At 43.4% G+C, this 20153-nt stretch overlaps 1 protein-coding gene across 1 annotated transcript in view; it reads right to left on the bottom strand.

The window, feature by feature from the left end:
* Window positions 1-16351: 16351 nt before the first annotated feature.
* Window positions 16352-20153, bottom strand: part of LOC102259511 (chromosome unknown open reading frame, human C1orf87) — a 76672-nt gene continuing 72870 nt past the window's right edge. Inside the window, exon 11 of the mRNA XM_005869838.2 lies at window positions 16352-16792. Within this exon, the coding sequence (XP_005869900.1) occupies window positions 16632-16792 (161 nt within the window). The 3' untranslated portion in view covers window positions 16352-16631. The remainder of the gene's footprint in view (window positions 16793-20153) is intronic.

The following is a 20153-nucleotide window of genomic DNA, read 5'->3' as shown; positions in this document are numbered from 1 at the left end:
TTCTTGTAAAACACCTCACAATTGGCCAGGGCAGCAAGTGCCCATGACCTCCCTCAAAGCAAAATTTTATTCTCTGCATTCGAGGCACACGTTCCTGCCTCCGAGCCTCTGTTTGCAGCATCACCGCCACCTAGAAACCTGGTGTCCGTCTCTCTTCCATCTCTACCTTTTCAAATTCAGTTCATCAATCAAGACAGCTCTTAGCTGCCCATGTCATCTTCTCTGATATACCCTCCCAAGAAAATTTGATCGCTTCTCAATCATAAACCCCTTCCCTAACACCCCCATTTCACCGCACACTTAACCCCACAACATACTGTTTGTGTCTCTTTTGAGACCCTTGACTTTTCAAGACCCAGCCAAGTGAAGTGGAGAGCTCAGGCTTTGGACTTGGGCCCAAGTTCATGTCGACAGCTCTTAGCTGCCCATGTCATCTTCTCTGATATACCCTCCCAAGAAAATTTGATCGCTTCTCAATCATAAACCCCTTCCCTAACACCCCCATTTCACCGCACACTTAACCCCACAACATACTGTTTGTGTCTCTTTTGAGACCCTTGACTTTTCAAGACCCAGCCAAGTGAAGTGGAGAGCCCAGGCTTTGGACTTGGGCCCAAGTTCATGTCCCGAGTCTGCCATTTGCTTGTTATGTGTAACTTTGGACATGTTCCATGACCTCTCAGCTTCGTTTCCCCCATTATTGAAATGGGCATGATCACATTTACTCCACTGGGTAGCTGTGTGGATGAAATGAGATACTGAAGAAAAAATACGTAGTCCAGTGCATGGAATACAGGAAGGGCTCATTAAATGGTTGCTATTATTAAGTCACTATTTACATGTTTTCCTGATGCCACCAAGGAGACTGTGCCCTCCTTGAAGTTGGTGCCATGATACCTTTGTACACCCAGCAGTGTGGTGCCAGCTCATAGCCCCTGTCATATACAGTGGGGAGAGTGGAGGAGACTCACCCTCTCTGTGAGTTCCACCGCCTTGTCTGTAAATTGGGGTGATGAGATAATGGGGAGCATTAAAATTTGAGTACTTTTTAGACTGTAAAGTTCAAAAACAATTGGAGTCCATTTAAAGGGGCCAGCCTGAGAGGAAGTGCATGGAGCAAAGGCACATCCCTTTCTGCTTCACTTGGAAGATGCTGGGCTGAGGCTGGTTTGCAGTAGGTTATTGCCCTGGTGACACAAGTGTTTAGTATTCAACTGGCCCAGGAGTTCTGACCCAGGGAGAGAAAGAGGCAGAGAAAGGAGAGCTGTGTGTGTTCATGTGTGTGTGTGCGTGTGTTGGGGAAAGGAATGGCAGAGAGAGGGTTTTCCAGGGACAGAACAACTGAGAATTTTCCTGGAGAAGAATAAGACACTTTGGTTTTGACATTATTTTTGAATAATCACAACTACCAGTTTTGTGACTGTGACCAAGATATCAGATTACTAAAGAAGAATAAGAAATTTTCTTACCAAATGGTTTGATGAAGGGTATTGACAAAATTATCAAGTGTGTTTTTTTTTATATCACATTTGCCACAGTTGTAATTTCCACCTCTTCAGAAAGTTCCAGGAGATTCATAATCCCTCCCCATGAGACCCTCCCTGGATTTGGTGCTGATGAACATGAACTTCAGGCATTTTCCAGTGTGGGATGGGCTAGAGCTAGCTTGTTATCACTCCCTCATTTCAGTTAGCCATGTGAGCACAGTGAATGAAGTCTTGAGTGACTGTCCTCTATACTATCAGGACTCTGGCTCTCAGCATGGATGATAGCACCACACAGCTCTGAGGTCTGGAGAGATGGAGTCTAAGTCCAGATGTGGTAGTACCTTGTAACACTGGTAATATATTTTCAAGCCTCTCATCTGGAGAACACCAGAGTTGGACGCCATCATTTTTCGGTAATCATGTGGTTTTCCTTCTTTATTCTATTGATGTGGGTGAATTGCATTGATTGCTTTTTAATTATTGAACCAGCCTTGCATTCCCAGGAGAAACCTCACTTTGTATTATACTTTTAATGTATTATTAGATTTGATTTGATTTGCTAGTATTTTGTTAAGAATGTTAGGTTTATATTCCTGAGGGACATTGGTCTGTAAAGTTTTTTGTTTGTAATGTCTTTGGTTTTGGTATCTGGATAATCTAAAAAATGAATGGTGATTCATATCTATATGAGCAAGAATTAATTGAGATTCCTATTCTATATTCTGGAAGAGTTTGTGTAGAGTTGTTGTTATTTTTCCTGAAATGTTTGGTGAAACTTCCCAGTAGATGCCCTCACTTTGAAGGCTTTTCATATTCAAGGCAGCTCCAGGGCACCTGAGGGTCCTTCCTGTGGAAAACTTAGAAGCTCCCCATGAACAGAGGAATAAGGAAACCCCTTGTTCCCCAGCCACACATGGAAGGCTCCTCTTCCCTGATCACTTCTAGTGTTATCTCACCAACTTGTTGGTCACAGTTTTCCCAGAATGATTTTGAGTCTTTGGGAGGCAGTGTGATACTGTGAAAAAAAGCTCAAATCCTTGGCTCTAGCACAGGTCATCCTATGACCTTGGGCCCACATTCCTGCAGTTACTACTGGGTGTGGTGAATTTTAGCTCACAAGGCCGCTGTCAGGATTGAAGAGAAAATACTTACAAAAGACCGACATAGTAGGTTTTCAATGATCTCTAGTTTTCTTTCTGAGGGAATAGGAACACCATGTCCTATTTTACTCTGGCCATAGGATCCATGTGGGTAAAAAGCCTGTTTGCTCACCTCTGAATCTGGAAGAGTGTTTCTGAAGAGTCAGAAATGCAAAGACAGAGCTCTATTTTTTCGGTAAAAAGCCTGTTTGCTCACCTCTGAATCTGGAAGAATGTTTCTGAAGAGAGTCAGAAATGCAAAGACAGAGCTCTATTCCGCCCCCCCCCCCCTCCGTTCCCCCATCTGTTCAACAAGATGAATGAGTTTACCTTGAAAACAGTCACATTACAAAGTGATTGCTGGATGGGAACAATTTGTTATAATGCTCCAATTTCGCTGCTTCAGTCCCTGTGGGGAGAATGCCCTCCTCAGTGATGGAGGCTCCAGAGTGTTGCTTCCTAATGGGAACTGGAGAACAGGCAGCTATTCAAATTCTAACTAGAGCCTAGGAGGATGGTTCCTTTTGATTGAAAAAAAGTCATGAGTCAGCTGCTTAGGAGAATGCTTTGCTGATGATATTAGTACATAGAAGCAATTTCATCAGTCTGGGAAGCGCATTTTCGAGAGGTAAGATTGGCAGGGCAGAAAGGACAGAATATTAATGAAGCTGTCAGGGAGGATGACGGTGCTGTTGCAGTTCTGGGCAGCAGAGAGAGCTGTTGTCTCCTAATCCTGAAATAGAGATTTGGCAAGAGGATGACATGGAAGAAACTGGCTTCTTCTTGTTGGCCGTTGTAAAGTTCTATGACTGACTTAGTAATATTGCATTTGGTTGGCTCTCAGACTTCACTAGGAAGAACCAAAAGGACAAAAGATGGTTAGTTACAATATTAGCTAACATTCTGCCTAAAACTTGCCATGAGCCAGGCACTATTCTAAGTACTTTGTGTATATTAGTTCATTTAATTCTCACAACAGCGGTGTAAGAGAGGGAATAATATTACTATGCCCATTTTGGAGATGAGGAAACTGAGGCACAGAGACATGAAGTAACTTCCCCCAGGCCACACAGCTAATAATTGCACTCTTAACTATTATTAGCAAAATGCCTTGCTGATGATATTTGTACTCTTGATCCCATTCAGTCTTGTAAACAGTTCTGTGTGGTAAGTACATTTTATTACCATTATTTTATTAGTGGGAAATCTGAGGGGGGGAGGAGAGAGATAGAGATAGAGATAGCGATAGAGATAGAGATAGAGATAGATAGAGAGAGAGAGAGAGAGAATGAACTTCACAAATTTAGTCCTGAAGTATCCTAAACAGTGCTAATAATCTAGGCTTCATATGGTTGGCTAATAACACAGAGAAAATGTCAGAAAGCAAGACTCAGTCCAAAGCCTGCTTTTCACTACTACACACTTCCTGCACACCTCTCTCCCCCGTGCCAGGCTCTGTTGGGGTGAGGGGTCAGGAGATAGAAAAGCCTAGTCTCTGAGCCATAGGTGCCCTGGGCTACACTGGCTTCTCCCCTACTTGAGACTCTCAGCCACTGGATCTGAACACATGGGGTGCAATTTTAGCACTCTCATTTGGTAGCCTGGTGACCTTGACACTGTCTCTCTATTCAATCTGCAGCAGTCTGCTTTCAGGGTTGAAAGACAGGAGAAAACGAAATTTCATTTTCACCACCAGACAGGGAGAAGGCAAGTCCTTGCTCCTCTGAGGTTTACTTTTAGTAAAACAGGTATTTAGAACATATCAAAGGTCTTTAGGGCTGACATTTTAAGAAACAAGTTTGGGTCAGCCTCAAGTCTGTTATTAAATCTTGATCTGGTGGCAGGGGACCTCAACCCAAAGGAATGACTCTAAGGCAAGGTTCTATTGACATTTCGGGTTGGATAATCCTCGTGTGGGGAACTGTCTTGTGCATTGTGTACTGTTTAGCAGCATCCCTGACCTCAGCTCACTAGATGCCAGCAGCACCACAGCCTCCTTAAGTTGTGACAATACTAGTAAGACACAACCTCTAATGGTGGGAACACACACACTATGGTAGACCAGAAGGACAGATGCTTTAGGTTGATGATGATGATTATGATGATAATAATAATAAACAACATTTTCTTCACTAGCTGTTATGTTCCAGGCCCTGTTATACACAGTCAGATGTATTCTCATTTCATCTTCACAACTACCTTATATATTTAGTATTGTTTACTTCATTTTATGGAAAAGGAAACCGAGGCACAGCAGATTAAATAACTTGATCATTGTCACACAAAGCTCATAAGCAGTGAGCTGAGACTTCAGTGCTTTCACCATCTGCTTTCCTCAAGATAGACTAGATGAAAAGACTCAATGTTTGGGTCACAGACTGGTGTCAGTCTATGGATTGATTGCTTATAGTCCATGATGAAGTAAATGAACTACATCACCAAGCTAACTGTTTAGTTCAGCTAATATATGTATGTTGTGGCCAGACTTTCTCAGTGAAGAAAGCATTGCACAGACTTATATCCTGACACAAGTTTCTTATCTTGTTGCAGGCAAGCATATTGTTACAAGTAGGCACAGAAATGAAAATGTCATCTAATATTTCCATAGACCTTGACCATTGACGAGTTGTACTCCCTTCTATATTCTTACTTGCTTCTTATAGAGGTTCCTTTCCAGACCTTGTGAGGTTGACTGAAGAGACAACATAAAACAGTCATCTCTTTCCAGTTGAGGGGACCAAGGCTCAGACAATTCAGCGATTTGTCCTTGCCATTAAGATAATAAGTTGGGAATCTGAAATCAAGTCCACGTTTCCTAACTCATAGTCCATGTTCTTTCTGAGTCAGTGTAAAGGCCTAAAAATAGATTACCTGCAATGCATGGGTACTCTTCTATTGTAGATATGACAGGGTTATTGAAATAACAATATCACAATTCTTTGGTCAACGTATTTTTCATTCAAAATTCACAGTGCTCATTTGAAATCTCTGGGGTTGTGGAAAGAGTCTGAGGTTTGGAATCAGTCTCAGCTTCCGTATTTACAACTTACGTGATCTGAGGCAAGTTTTTAAGCTCCTCTGACCCTCAGTTCCCTCACTCGTCAGATGGGCATAATCACATCTATCTTCAGGGTTGTTACAATGGTACAGCGCCCGGAAGGATGTCACCTGCATGGTGGGAGTGAAGTCAGTGTGACTTTTCTCTCCTTTCTATCTAGCATGTGCTTTTTGATCCTCTTCCAGATCTCTCAAACTGTCTCCTAACATAGTAACTAATAACAGTGGAAACTAATCTTTATCACTAATGCACAATCCATCTGGGAGAATGTCATTCCTTCCTAAATCAGGACTAATCAACGGGGCCTCAAGACCCAGCCCCGTCCTACCCTGAGCTCGTAGGAACAGATGGAAAATAGGCTGGGCAGATGGAAAAACTCCATTTTCCAACAGGAATTATTTATTTGTTAAGTTGGAGCCACTTGGAATGAGTATTTTGAATTAGGGGGATGAAATATGGTAAGATTCACAACAGGGCCATGAAATTAACTAATGCACTGTGCCTACCAGCGTCACTGTGAGGCACGGAGTAGGAATAATAATGGGGCTTTTAAAAAATGGTCCAAACACATAAATTATTTACTCGTGTGTGTGCATCAGTGTCAGTGACTCCCTTGAAGCTGTTCTGCTGCTGGCATTATCCCTCATGCCCTTCCTAAGAAAAGCTGTTCTCCGTTGCAAGGACCTTTGTCTTTGTGATGAGGTTATTATAGGACATGGACATTATAAAATACCTAACTGCCACCTTAGGAGACCTGTTTAGTGTTACTCACTGTGCATAGTGTTTTCCACACCTTATATGCAGCCCTTTTGATGATCCTGCAAAGGAGGTACTTTAAAGCTTATTTTGCAGATGAATTACCTGAAACCCAATGATATTAAATAACTTACCCAAGTCATACAATAGACAGTAAGAGTTTTTCCTGCCTCTATTCTTACATCTCAAGTTTCCCCCAAGTGCTCCCCAGCAATCAAAACATCCATCCAATCACATCACAGCCTGTTGCCCTCTACCTGGAGTCTTAGCAGGGCATCAAGAGCCTTCCAGATCTGACACACCTTATCCAGCTTCCTTCACCCTCACATCATGCTTCAGATGTATGTAACCAGACTTGCCAGTACTCAGAACAAAGACTGGGTTCATGGCTTAGGGGTTTTGCTCATCTTGCTTGGACTACCCAAAAAACTCAGCCCTGCCATACTCTAGGGCCCCACTTCTCACCCCATTTTGACCAATTGCTTCTCCTGTGTCAGGTGCACCTCAGTTATAAATATTCTAGGAAGACTTTCCTGACAACAGGGGTGTTCCTGTCACTGGGCTGAGCTGTGTGCCCCTGTGCTGTGGCTGAATACTCCAGGCTCTCCCCTCATGTAGCACCTACACTCTGTTGTACTCAACACCTTCAGTGTCTGCCTTCACTAACTGATTATGAGCCCTACTTCACTCATCTCTGGATGCCTGGTACCCAGCACAGCTCCAAGCACAGTGGGGAGTTTGTGTTTGTTAAATCGATGAGTGAGTAACTGAATGATTGGATGGATAAGAATGACAAGTGCTATCTGCTAAAGCATCCATATGGTATGTCTGTGGTATTCATGATGGCCTCAGAAAACAAAGAAGTCACCCATTTAGGAGTAAGTCATGAATGTCTCATCTGCATCCCAGAGAGGGCTGAGGGAAACCATGGTGATGGCTGAGTAGCCTTCTCAGAGTGAGGAGGACTGAGCTGGGACAGAGGTAGATGGGAGTGGACATGCGCGTTCTGACCTGATCAGTTCCAGGGAAGGAAGCTACCAATGATGCAATTCCAGAGAGGGACCAGTACGGGAAGGAAGTTCGAGTTAGTCAGTGGTATTTGGACAAGACTGTTATCTAGGAAGTTTGGAAAAATCTTAGGAAGTCCATTCAAACTGTTTACTGAGGCCTGGCCATAGTAGGTTCTCAGAAATACTTTTTAAATAAAAAAGAGAGAACTATACAGAGCTGAGCTCCTCTCTTCCCTCCCTAGACACAAGAAACTCAGGGTAATTAGAAGCTCCAGAAAGAAGCAATTCAGGCCTTTACTGGCTTCTACAGGCAACCCAGGGTAGGTTGGAGCTGGGAAGGGCTGTGTTCAAATCCTGACTCTAACTACCACTCTTTTGCTGAGCCTCTGAGTCTCAGCTCTTCATTCATAATTCCCACCTCTGAGGCCTGTCATGAGTGATGTGTACAGTCACAAAACCTGGCCCAGAGTGTGTATTTAAGGGATCATTCTTTTCCCCTTTTTTTGGGTCAAGTGAACCGTGGCACAAAGCAGCAGGAAACAAATCCCAAGCCACACTGGTGTGTGGGAACACAGTTCCTTGCACCCTGCCAGTCAGGCTCTCAGAATGGGGCAGACCTGCTACTGGCAGGTGGATAATAAGCTACTGGCAGGTGGATAATAAGCCAAGATGGAGTAGGACTGGCAGGTCTGACAAGAGATGGCCACTAAGAACTGTGCTGAGGGAAGGCAGGTCTTCATCTCTATCTCCAACTCCTGCTGGACCTTTAGCAAAGTCACATCCTCATTTGCAAAATGGTCACCATGCTTCTCATGTCTCACCCTACCCTTAGCCTGCTTTTGTGTGTTGTTCTGAGGGTAGTGGGCATACATGGAGACATGCCCTAGGCAATGCATCACAGTGGACCTGGAGAGAAGGGAAATTCCCTCAGGAGGTGGGGGAATAATGAGCCACAAATGCTCCTTTAAGAGGCAGGATTTACATTGGATCTCAGGCTCTGGAAGCTCCCACTGTACACAGGCCCTTGTTCTAGGTTTGCCTGAGAATAGCAAAGGTCTTAATAGACTGAGTCTGTGGCCATCAAGTCAACTGAAGACATTGATGTGATTATAACTGTGATTGTTAAAAAAAAGAACAGAAGAGACAAATCCAATCTTGGGGTGGTGGTACCTTCTCTCTTTTTCTGCCATTGAGATAAATTGGCCAAGACATGGCAACCTTTCAGATGCTTCATTAGTTGGAATATTTTGTCACTCAAAGTATTCTCTACATGGGAGGGACCACTCATCTTTCCATCACTGACATATTTTCATCCATCTTGAGTGCTTCTGAGGACAGAAAACTATCAGCTTTATAAAGCAGTCCACTAACAATTATAATTGTTAGTTGAAAGAAAATTGATCTCCTTATAATTCCCCATTCCTCCCACCACTCTTAGACCTAAAGAGAAGCAGAATACCTCTCCTACCTGCCTTTCTGTTCCTTCACTCTTTCGCCCACATGCTGATTATGAGGGCAGGTGGTGCCATGGCTAAGTAAGGAATGGGAAGTGTTGTTAACCAAGGTCAGTTCTGTAGGAGTATTCTGAGGTAGAGAGGGATCATTTGTGAGGGGCTACTTATTTAGAGATTTATTTAGAGACACACTAATATGAAGTTAAAAATGGAGGGTGTTGGTCAGGGTTTGGATTACCTACTAAGGCACATATAATTTTGATTGTGCAGAATGAAATGGAATTTAATAACTAAGAGTAAGTAAAAAGGGTATTGCAAGAAAAGAAAATTGCATGTGCAGAGGCAAAAAAAAAATCACAAACATGCATAATATCTTTAGGAAGCTGGGAGTGGTCCATGTGACTGAAATAAAGATGGGGAAATAGAGGCAAATGAGGCAGGAGAGGTGGGAAGTGGTGAGACAAAGGAATGCAGTGAGATGATTATTTCTAGCCAGTTATCAGCCAAGCTACAGTCAGTCTCATTTGATGGGTAATGGGTAGCCATTTAGTCATTATGCAGTTTTGTTACACTTTTTTCATTTATACAAAGACATTTATTTTGTATCCTCTATAGGCCAGGACCTATTCATAACCCTGATGATTTGGCAGCACAGGGCCCAAGACATAGTTTATGCTTTATGTGTATTTTCCAAATAAATAAGTACGGTAGCTGGCTTGTATAACTTACGGTATTATAACTTCACTTAAGACATCATTTCTTACAGTGTCTTGCATAGAATGCTAGTTCTGAAGGATGTCAAAATGTTAATTGAAAATAAAAGTAGTTTGCTCAGATAAGTTTGAAATAATTAAGGGTAAGAGAGGCTTTTTTGTTTTTGTTTTAATTGTTTGTTCATTGGGCATTCAGACTCACTAAGGGAGAAAATATATAGCCTATGGTGCTTCCCAAATTTTCTTGAATATGGAACACCTGTCTAGAGAAGCACCACATGGTCTTAGTGATCCAGGGAACACATTCTGAGAAACGTAGATCTATAGAAATTAGAAACTAAGTAAAGAAGAGTGGTTTTCATCATTAAGAACATGGTGGAGGGACAGAGTTAGAAAAGAAGACCCAGTTGCTGTTTAAAAAATCCAGCCACAAAGTAACCTATCTGATTTCCGTTTTATTTCACTGGTGATATTCACAAAGTTGTGTCTAGTTACAAGGCATGCTGGAAAATGTAGTCTCTGCAAAATGGCTACTTTTCACTTTGAACTCCCCATTATGGGTCAGGGAATACAAATTTTGGTGGACAGCTAACTATCTCTGCTGTAATGTCTGAAAGAAAGGTTCCATGACTGAGCAGAAGAGAGAAAACTAGAAGAGTCTGGATATGCAATTTCACACAGCTGAGTTCCAAGGGCTATTATTGGTAGTTATTTCACTTTTCCTATTACTTGCCAGGGTGAAGCAGTCAGTTTAGGCAAGTGTTGCCATGGTAACAAACAATCCCAAATTCTTAGTGGCTTAGTTTTTCTTTGTGCTCAAAGTTTATCTATATATATAAAGTCTAAGCGACTGAATGACCGAATGACCAAATGACCAAACAACCGGTCGACCAGTTGCTATGATGCACACTGACCACCAGGAGGCAGATGCTCAATGCAGGAGCTGCCCCCTGGTGGTCAGTGTGCTCCCATAGCCAACCTCCTGCAGCCAGCCAACCTTCTGACGTCCTTCCTTTCAGCTGGCCAACCCTGATTGGCTCTCATCGGTCCCAATCACCGGCCAGGCTAAGGGACCCCACCCATGCACAAATTTGTGCACTGGGCCTCTAGTATACATATAAAATGTTGATTTCTGCTCTGCTCCATGTTGCCTTTACTCCAGGTCCTAGGCTGCTCTCTGAGAGACTGCTAGCTTGTGGTTGAAGAAAAAGAGAACATAGAAGAACCCCACAATATCTTTTTCAGCTATTGTTAGGAGGGACATGTTTCTTCTACCCAACTTTAATGACCCGAGTAAGTGATTGGGGTTGACAGGATGGTGTTGACAATTCTCTCAGTGGGAGAAGAGTGAAAAGTCACAGGTTAAGCCTGGTATCAATGAGGTAAGGAAGTATCTCCTAGGGAGAAGACACATTTTTGGACAATAGTTATTTTGAAAACATTATAATATATCAGAGAGGGGAGCCAGAATTCCTACCCTTTGGGGTTAGGCCACTGGAAGGTCCTATGACATTACCAACCAATTTCAACGGAAAGTCATACCTTCAGTTGTTGGCAGTCACTCATCATTAAATAGGGGATTGGATTTCTAGTCTTGTGACTGTTAGAGGTAATGTTCTGCTCACCTGGGACTGCTCTCAACATCCCTGGAGCCCTGAGTCCAATAGTCTCTGGAGTACAGCACCCTTAATGAGGAATAGAATCCCAAATCCTGGCCTATGAAGGTGAGAGAAGAGTCTATACAAACTAGGGTGTGTGTGTGTGTGTGTGTGTGTGTGTGTGTGTTGGGAGGAGAGGATAGCAAATCTTGAAAAACAGTGAGGTGGAAAAGAGGTTAGATATGGTGGCTTGGACATGCTCTTTCCTTTCCTGGTAACATCATTTCTTTTTACTCACCTGGAAAAATCTATCTCAGTACCCCAGGGTGAGCACAATGTCTTCTCCTTCAGGGAACCCTTGCTAATCCACTCAGGTGAAGACATTTAATTCTCATTGTTCCCTCCTTCCCAGGGAAAATAGAGGAACACATACTTATCACACACAGACAATTGTTTATGTACTTGTTATTATGGGCTGAATTGTATCCCCCCATAAAAGATACATTGGAGTCCTAACCCCCAGTACCTCAGAATGTGGCCTTATCTTCAACCAGGATCTGTACAGAAGTCATCAAACTAAAATGAGGCCATTATGGTGGGCTCCAATTTAATATGACTGCTGTCCTTATAAAAAGGGGGAATTTGGACACAGAGGCAGACATGCACACAAAGAGAATGCCTCCTCCCCAACTCAAGTCACTTCTAGAGGAAAGTGTTCTCTCTCTCTCTCTCTCTCTCTCTCTCTCTCTCTCTCTCTCTCTCCCTCTCTCCCCCTCCCTCCCTCCCCCTGATGTCTAGAAGGTCCAGGGTTTCTACAATCATTGTTGCAATTATTGATCAAATTTTACATTCTCTTTGGCCACAAGGAAGGGTAGTGAGTGAATTAAAAGAGAGATCAATTTTAGCAAAACAAATTGGAGCTGGAGCTGCCTAGAGAGGAAAATGATGACAAATAATGAGGCCCACATCTGAATGTGTCTAAACCTAGGAAGGCTGAAGGAAACTCCGCTTAGGGTTGTTGCCATGAGACTGTTGAGAAATAGCTTTGCTGGTTGGCATCTTCTAGGAAGTGGCCTACTGATCAGTGTTTTGTAATTCCTGTGAGACAGAATCTGGGTAGCCATCCCCTCCTGGCGCTGTTGAAGATTGTGTGGGGAGCAGGATAAGTGTTTTGAGCAAGGGCTTGGTACAAGGTGCCAATTGCTTTCCATCAGATGAGTCTTTGTCAGAGTTCAATCTGCTTGTGAATTATTCTGGAATCCATTCCCAGCAGAGCCATCTGTTCACAATTGTTCTACCATCTGACCATTTACCCTCTATCAACACCTGTCCCCTGGGCACTCCCACTGACAGTTCTAACTGTCAACCCATTGTCCAACCTGGATAAACTGAGTCTGAGGAGAGACTTGGAAGGAGAGAGGGGAGGAGGAGGGAGACCTTTCAACACATTGGCATTCAGGGCCAAGATGTGTCTGGGGAGGCCCAACCAAGCCTTCACACAGAACTTGGGGAGAGAGCATGTGGCCCTGCCAGAGCCATATTGTGCCCCAGGCAGTCTGATGTCTCCACAAATAATATTGATGCCTTTTGTTTGGAAACTCTTTGTGGAGGCTTCCCATTTCCCAACAAGCCACGCTAAATGCTGGTCCTCCCCCAAGCCGCTTGGCCTTTTGCACAGTCCCTCAGCCAACTGTGCAGGCAGATGAGGGGCTCTGAATGCTAATGAGGGGAATGGCTGGCATTCCTGAGGCACCCCAGCTCTGGGAACCCCGCCTTTGTTGCTAAGGAGCCTTGGAACTGTAGCTGAAAGGCTCTAACAAGAGAGGGGAGCGAGGAGAGGGAGAGAAGAAAGGCATTTGTGTTCAGAGCTTCACAGTTCTCTGACCAGCTCCAAAGCTGTCCAATTTCTGATCCCAATTAGAATATCAAACTCTGTTATTGTTTCTCTTAATAATCTTGGGAAATTCCTTTGAAGAGTCAGTGAGCACTTAGCAAACCTTTTGGACAGTGTGCTCCGTACAGTTGTACTTCTGCTTGTGTGAGCAAACCACGTCGAGCATTCTGAAAACACCCTTTATTCCAGTCCCCAGAAGGCAGTCATGAGGATGGGAGAACTAGAAGAGAGTGAAAGCTGTGGAGTTTTCAAAATGTTTATGTGAGAGCTCCATTCAACAGATGTTTTCCAGGTGCCCACTTACTGGTGAATCTGGGTTCTGTGCTGGGGACAAAAGTGAGCAAGACCTTGGTCCTGGCTTGGAGTAACCTTGAGACTTGTTAGGGAGACAGACCTCACATAGTAAAGAGAAATCTGTGGGTTATTTGCTCTTACTGTGACCCAAAGAGCACTTTTAAAGTGTGCACTGGATTCTAACCCTTGCTTAGTCCCTCCCATGCTGTAAGTCCTTAGGCAAGTACATTTATCACCTTAAGCCTCAGTTTCTCATCTGTACAATGGGCATAGTAATACCAACCTAGCTGGGTTATAGTGAAGACAAGTGCAGGTGAGAGAATGAAGAGCAGGAATGTGGAGGATATAGTTTATCAGGATCTCATTATCAGCGAGCCAACTGTGGGCTTGGAAGGTGTCTGTACCCGAAAAAGACAACTAATGATTTGGCCTATTGAATAGGGTAAATCAAAATACTGTCTAAGAGTAAAGTACTAAGCCAATTTCCCTTTATGGAGCATGTCTATGCACCAGGAATAATGCTGGGCAATTTGGAAGCATGATCTTCTTACCACAAGAGTAAGCAGTGAATTGCTCAGCATCACACATCTGGGAAAGAGTCTGCCCAGCTAGGGAGACCCAGTGCCTGTCTTCAGTGCTGTTTCTGTCTTCAGAAGCTGAGGCTTTCGAACATTTGGGGAAGACACAGGTGACACCATGTATCTCCAGAGCATATAGGAAGTTAACCAGTCCACTGCACATAGGCACTCACTTGGAAAGATTTGGCTAGAGAAAGTTGGTCAAGACCACAGACACCCTCTACTGTGTTTGTTAGAACTTCACAATGACACAGCCCTGAGGAGTATACAAAACACCACTGATCTGAGAAGAAAGAGAGAGAGAAATAAAAGGTTTTTTCATAAGCAAACCATGAAGAACTCCTAGCATAGAGGTCACAACAATATTTTGAAATGTGATGACCTCATAGCATTTTCCTGTTTGTGTCCAGGGGTTTGGTTTGTTGATTTAACCTCTACATTGTCAACTTGGTATCTAAACTTTTCTCTATGACTAAAGTGGAATTTTTGTTCTTCTAGTATTTACTTAGAGAAAAACTAATGAATATGTACTTCTGCAAAGAGCAAGTCTTGGATGTCTGTGCACAGACACACAAACACATGCAACAGATGTTGAGTAAAGTAGTGGATATTCTCAGATAGGAGTTGATGCAAGAGCAATGACCACTTGGCTCTAGAAGGCAGATATATTTCAAAATTTATTTTGCTGTAGCAGAAACTTCACCTCCATATGCCATCTCACACAGACTGTTGTTCAAGCTTCCTGATGCTCAGCAGCTAACGGAAGAGATATAAGAAAGGTCTATCTCTACCATGTGCAAGGAATTGTTCAAACGACATGGCCTTCAAGATTTATAACACTCCTCTGTAAAGATAAGATTACTCCCACTTTACAGATGGAAAAACTGAAGCTCAGGGAGAGCCAATCAACATGACAGAAGTACAGGGTATGTACCGTCTATAGTCACCTAGGTCTGAGACACCTTTCATGCTATGTCAATGGAGTCCCATCCAGTTGTCTGACTTGGTGGGTGCTGAGGTTCTCATCTATTGGGAGCTATACTAGATGCTGGAAATAAGAATTGAGCCAGGTATAATCATTGCCCTTCAGGACCTTATGATTTAGTCTGATAACCCCAGCTTCAAGTTCAGGGCCTTCCTTTACCTCAATTCCTTTTCCAATCCATTCCCCCACAGAGATGTATCTTAAGTATTATGTGACCAGTGCTTTCAAAAATGCCCTATACATATGGCCAATTATCATCAGGTCAGGCCCAACCCAGCATCTTTCTTTTCACTTCCCTGAGGCTCTGTTTCCTCATCTGTGAAATGGAGCTGTAAGAACTGCCTTATTGCATTGTCAGAGTTGAGTGAAACAAAATATGTCAAGTTCCTAGTGCACAGTAGTTGCCCTGTGCATGTTGAATTATTTGATCTAACATTCTAATTTTCCTCATTTGGTATTTTTAGCATGAGAAAGTCATATCTGTTGACTTACTTCTCTGGCCTAAAAGGCAGCTAGTAGGTCGAAGAGTTCTAGAATGTTAGAGAGGTGATCAGTCTGTCTCCAGAAGCATTTCTCTGGGCAACTCAAGGATTATAAAAATGAAAGCAGGTTAGACCAGAGGGCCCTTAGAGGTCATTTATGTTAGTGGATCCAAATTATTTTGTTCATAAGGTTTTGTTCAAAAGACTTTATGAGACACTTGCTGTATACAATGGATAAAAGAGGGTACTCAGAGAGCTTTCTGTTTGCTTTTTCCCTTAAACCCAACTCGTCCAGGCAGATGAGAAAACCAGGATCCAGGTCACTCGGCATTAATGATGGTCCTGGGAACACATTTGTATCTGAAGTCCTGGACCAGTGTTCATCAATGAGCTCGTGCTACCTGTGGTGTGTGTAAGTGTGTGTTGGTGTGGGAGGTGCAGAGTTGAGGGTGGGGGGATGTTAATGATAGAAGAACTGAAAATTGCTGTAAAGTTTTACTTGATTTTTCTGCCAAAAGAAGTGAAGAAAATGCTACCTATTTCTAGAATTCTTTGTCCCAGGAGTCCCTCCTCAAAACTTCTATCCAGTACTCTGGGAAAACATCCCTGGAGACAGTGTAACATTATCTAGTTATGTACTAGAGAAAACACTGGGCTTGTTCAGAAAACCTCAGTTGGAATTCTACTCCTTAGTAGTAAGATAATATATTGTTAATAGCTTTATTTTTCCTATAACGTGGAAATCTTTTCCAGAACAGTAACTTATCCAACAACGATGTATTTAGATCTATTATGTGACAGGCATTCTGGGGAATTGACAACATCTAGCCTGTTTTTTACGATATGAAAATGCAGGGTTTGCAAAAACACAGCTTGATCGGCAATGTAGAAAAAAATATGTAATATTCATAATAAGCTTTATTAGAATAGAAGGGGATTTTAAGAAATTGGATTCTTGCCACCTCAGAAGAGAAAACCTGACTTTCTCGGATCACTTTGAGCTGCTTATGAGGGAGCATCACAGCCAGAAACCAAGGCCAAGTCCAAAGCATCTACATTAGCTGCATCGGCCTGCACCCTGACAGCGCCTGCCTCCACCACTACACTCGGGCTGGGGATCAACACGTGTGCGGGTAAAAAGGGAGATAAAGGAAACATCTGTTCTCACAATATGGGCTTGTTATCATAGCTCCTTTAAGTACCGGAGTGCTGGCTCCAAGAGCATATTTTCTCCAGAACGGAATCTCCTCAAGGCCTGGTCGATTTTCCGAGGGCTCAGGGACAGGTTGTAAATGAGGTTGTAGTTGTGAATGAGGCGCCTGGCTCGTTCCTTCTCCAGGATTCCTGTTATTAGGTGGGGTTGGTGGGATGTTTTTAAAAGAGGACGGAGAAAACAAAAAAGAATACAAAATGTATTAGCTTGAAGACTTCGGAGTAACCATGAAATACTAATATTTTGAAATGTTGAGCTTCTTAAAAATCAAGTAACACCTTAAAAAGATATTTCTGGTCCAGGTATGCATCATAGATGCCAGGAGGATTTTTAGGGTGACTTTGGGAGAGGAGATGGGGCTCCAGTAAAATCTGTAGATAGATTCTAAAGCAATTTAAGCATGTTCTTTGTAGCCATAAAACTTAAAAAGCCAAGTTTTGAATTAGATGGGGTGTCTGCTGAAAAGAGTTTTTAATTGTTCTGGTTTATTTTTATCTGTGAAGTATCCTATATAATAAAGAGCTAATATGCAAATGGTCATCACACCCTCGTGCCCTTGTACCAGGGCTGGGGGACCAGAGGCCGGGCCAGGGGACCAGAGGCTGGGCCAGGGGACTTGAGGCTGTGCCTCCCGCCCTGGCACTGGGGCCAGGGGACCTGAGGCCATGCCCCTGGCCCTGGCATCAGGCCAGGGGACCTGAGGCTGTGCCAGGGGACCTGAGGCTGTGCTCCCCACCCAGTGGGGCTTGACGGGGGACCTGAGGCTCCACCCCCTGCCCAGTGGGGCTTGATAGGGGACCTGACCTGAGGCTGCGCCCCCCACCCTGCGGGGCTTTATGGGGGTGAGGCCGGCTGGGTCTGGGTCTCGCGTGATTTGGAGGCACACACAGGTGGGTGGGAACTTAACTCTAGGTCCCACGGCACATCTCAGACTCTGACAGGAGGGAGATTTTCATATACACTTTACTAATTTTCTTTCATCTCTGATACTTCTATTATAGAGAAAGGGCAAAAGCAATATTAAAATATTTCCTCTAATTAATTCCCTTTTAATGTGCACTAATTTCGTGCACTGGGCCACTAGTCCAAACATATACCTAAACATGCAGGATTCAAAAAGCACATTTTTATGCCTTTCTGGAAATGTATTTACTGTGACTCCTTTCTGCTTGCTGTGTAATCACAGGTAAACTCCATAACTCCTTGTGGCTCAGAGTCTGAATCTGTCTAACAGAGATGGCAATGTTTATCATTATAGGATTTACTCTGGTATCCATGTGTTGTATATACCGGTGCCAACGTGTTTCCCATGGTAAGGTTAGGTAGGTTTCAATAGTTGCAAAGAGTTTAAGTGTAGAACATTCCATCAGCCAAGATCAACAACTCATTCATATGCCCCTAATTGTGAACTTACATATGTCAGACACTGTGGTTGGGAATATAAAAGGTTTATAAAGGTGGTCTATTACCTCAGGAAACTTCCAACCAGTTGGAGCTAAAAGATATGCAAAAATTAACTAAAGTGCAACAACAATAACAATAATGGCTGATACTTATATATAAACTAGAGGCCTGGTGCATGAAATTCGTGCACTGGGGGGGTGTCCCTCAGCCCAGCCTGCACCCTCTCCAATCTTGGACCCCTCAGGGGATGTCCGACTGCTGGTTGTCGGACATCCCTCTCACAATCCAAGACTGCTGGCTCCCAACCACTCGCCTGCCTGCCTGCCTGATTCCCCCTAACCACTCTCCTGCCAGCCTGATTGATGCCTAACTGCACCCCTGCCGGCCTGATCACCCCCAATTGCCTTCCCCTGCTGGCCCGGTTACCCCCAACTGCCCTCCCCTGTAGGCCTGGCTGCCCCAACTGCCCTCCCCTACTGGCCTGGTCACCCCCAACTGCCCTCCCCTACTGGCCTGATGGCCCACAACTGCCCTCCCCTGCCAGCCATCTTGTGGCTGTGGGCACTGCCATCTTTGAGGGCGTGGTAGTCAATTAGCATATTCCCTCCTTATTAGCTGCAGGCGCCACCATCTTTGCAATGGCATGAGGGTCAATTAGCATATCTCCTCTTTATTAGATAGGATTCACCATGTTTCAGGCACCCCTACAAGCATTTTACCAATTTCATTCAATCTCCATGAGAACCCATTTTACGGAGTGAGAAACAGACGTGGAGATGGCAAGTCACTTGTCCAAGGTTGCTCGGGTCCATGCATTAAATCACTCCTCTAGATTATAGAATTAGGGGAAGGACAGTGTTTCTAATCAGGCTCATATTGTTTCCTGGATATGTTCCTTAATTGTGAAGCTCTATGCTAGCGGTATAAATGAGAAGATTTTAAATATCGGGATGAAAGATACATCCCTTAGATGTTGCTTTACTACTTTCCTGTACTTGTGCAGACTGTAGTAAATGATTGTAAAATTCTTTCTCAAAGACTCCAGAGGCGGTCCCCTGGTAATTTATTGAAAGCCACTGCCAGGCCATGAGAGAGAGGTCTAGTGGATGTCTGTCATGTCTTCGTAAGTTACCAAATACTGTTCATATTGGAATGTGTAAGGACTGTTAAGCAAGATGTGCCCCTCTGAGCTCCCATCCAATGGGTGTTTTTATCAGTGGACTACAGACATGTGGTCCTAATGTGATTTATTCCTTCCACTTCTGTTCTGTTGTCCAGTCCTATTCTATATCCTGCCCATCCTATCCCGGTTTGTTCGTTTCTATCCTATTCAGATTTGTTTATTGTCTATCTCTTCTATTAGAATGTTGGTCCTTTCCTCTGCAGAAATCTTTTTCTTTGATGTTGGCCAAGGGCATCTCTGCAGATCTCTGGATTAGCTGGCTGCTGTTGATCTGGCCTGGAATTGATTCCTCAGGACACTTTCTCATACCCTGTCTTTGGAGTAAGTGTCTGCCTGGGAAAAGTGCTTTAACCTTTTGAGCTGTGTTTTCTTCGACTTTAAAATAGGGATAATAAAATTGTATAAAAAAATCAGTAAAATAGCAAGTGCTTAGCAAAAGGCCCAGAACTAGTAAGCGCTCATTAATGCAGTTAATACCAGAGAATAATGATAGCAATTACAACATCCACATTGTTTCAAATATCTAAGAATGTATTTTAATAAAAAGAAATAATTAAAAATATATATCCATATATACTTCAGTGTATATTTTAATTAAAAATTTAAAATAATGTTAACACATTTAGGAATCACCACTACTGTGTGTGTGTTTGGCGGGGGGCACATTTTCTACTATTTTATAAGCTTTACCATTGGTAGGGGCTCCCTACTGTCAAATAAAAGTCCATTGCCTGCCTTGGTTGGGTGGTTGGTTGGAGTGTGGTTCCATACCCCCAAATGTTTCAAGTTTGATTCCTGGTCAGGGCACATACCTAGTTTGCGGGTTCGTTCTCTGGTCGGAGCGTAGAGGAGGCAACTGTTCAATGTTTCTCTCTCACATCAATATTTCTCTCTCTCTCTCTCTC

This window comes from Myotis brandtii, unplaced genomic scaffold (genome assembly GCF_000412655.1).
Source record: "Myotis brandtii unplaced genomic scaffold, ASM41265v1 scaffold304, whole genome shotgun sequence".
NCBI classification, from domain to species: Eukaryota; Metazoa; Chordata; class Mammalia; order Chiroptera; family Vespertilionidae; genus Myotis; species Myotis brandtii.
The sequence above is the reverse complement of the archived record's forward strand: the minus strand, read 5'-3'. Positions and strand labels throughout refer to the sequence as shown.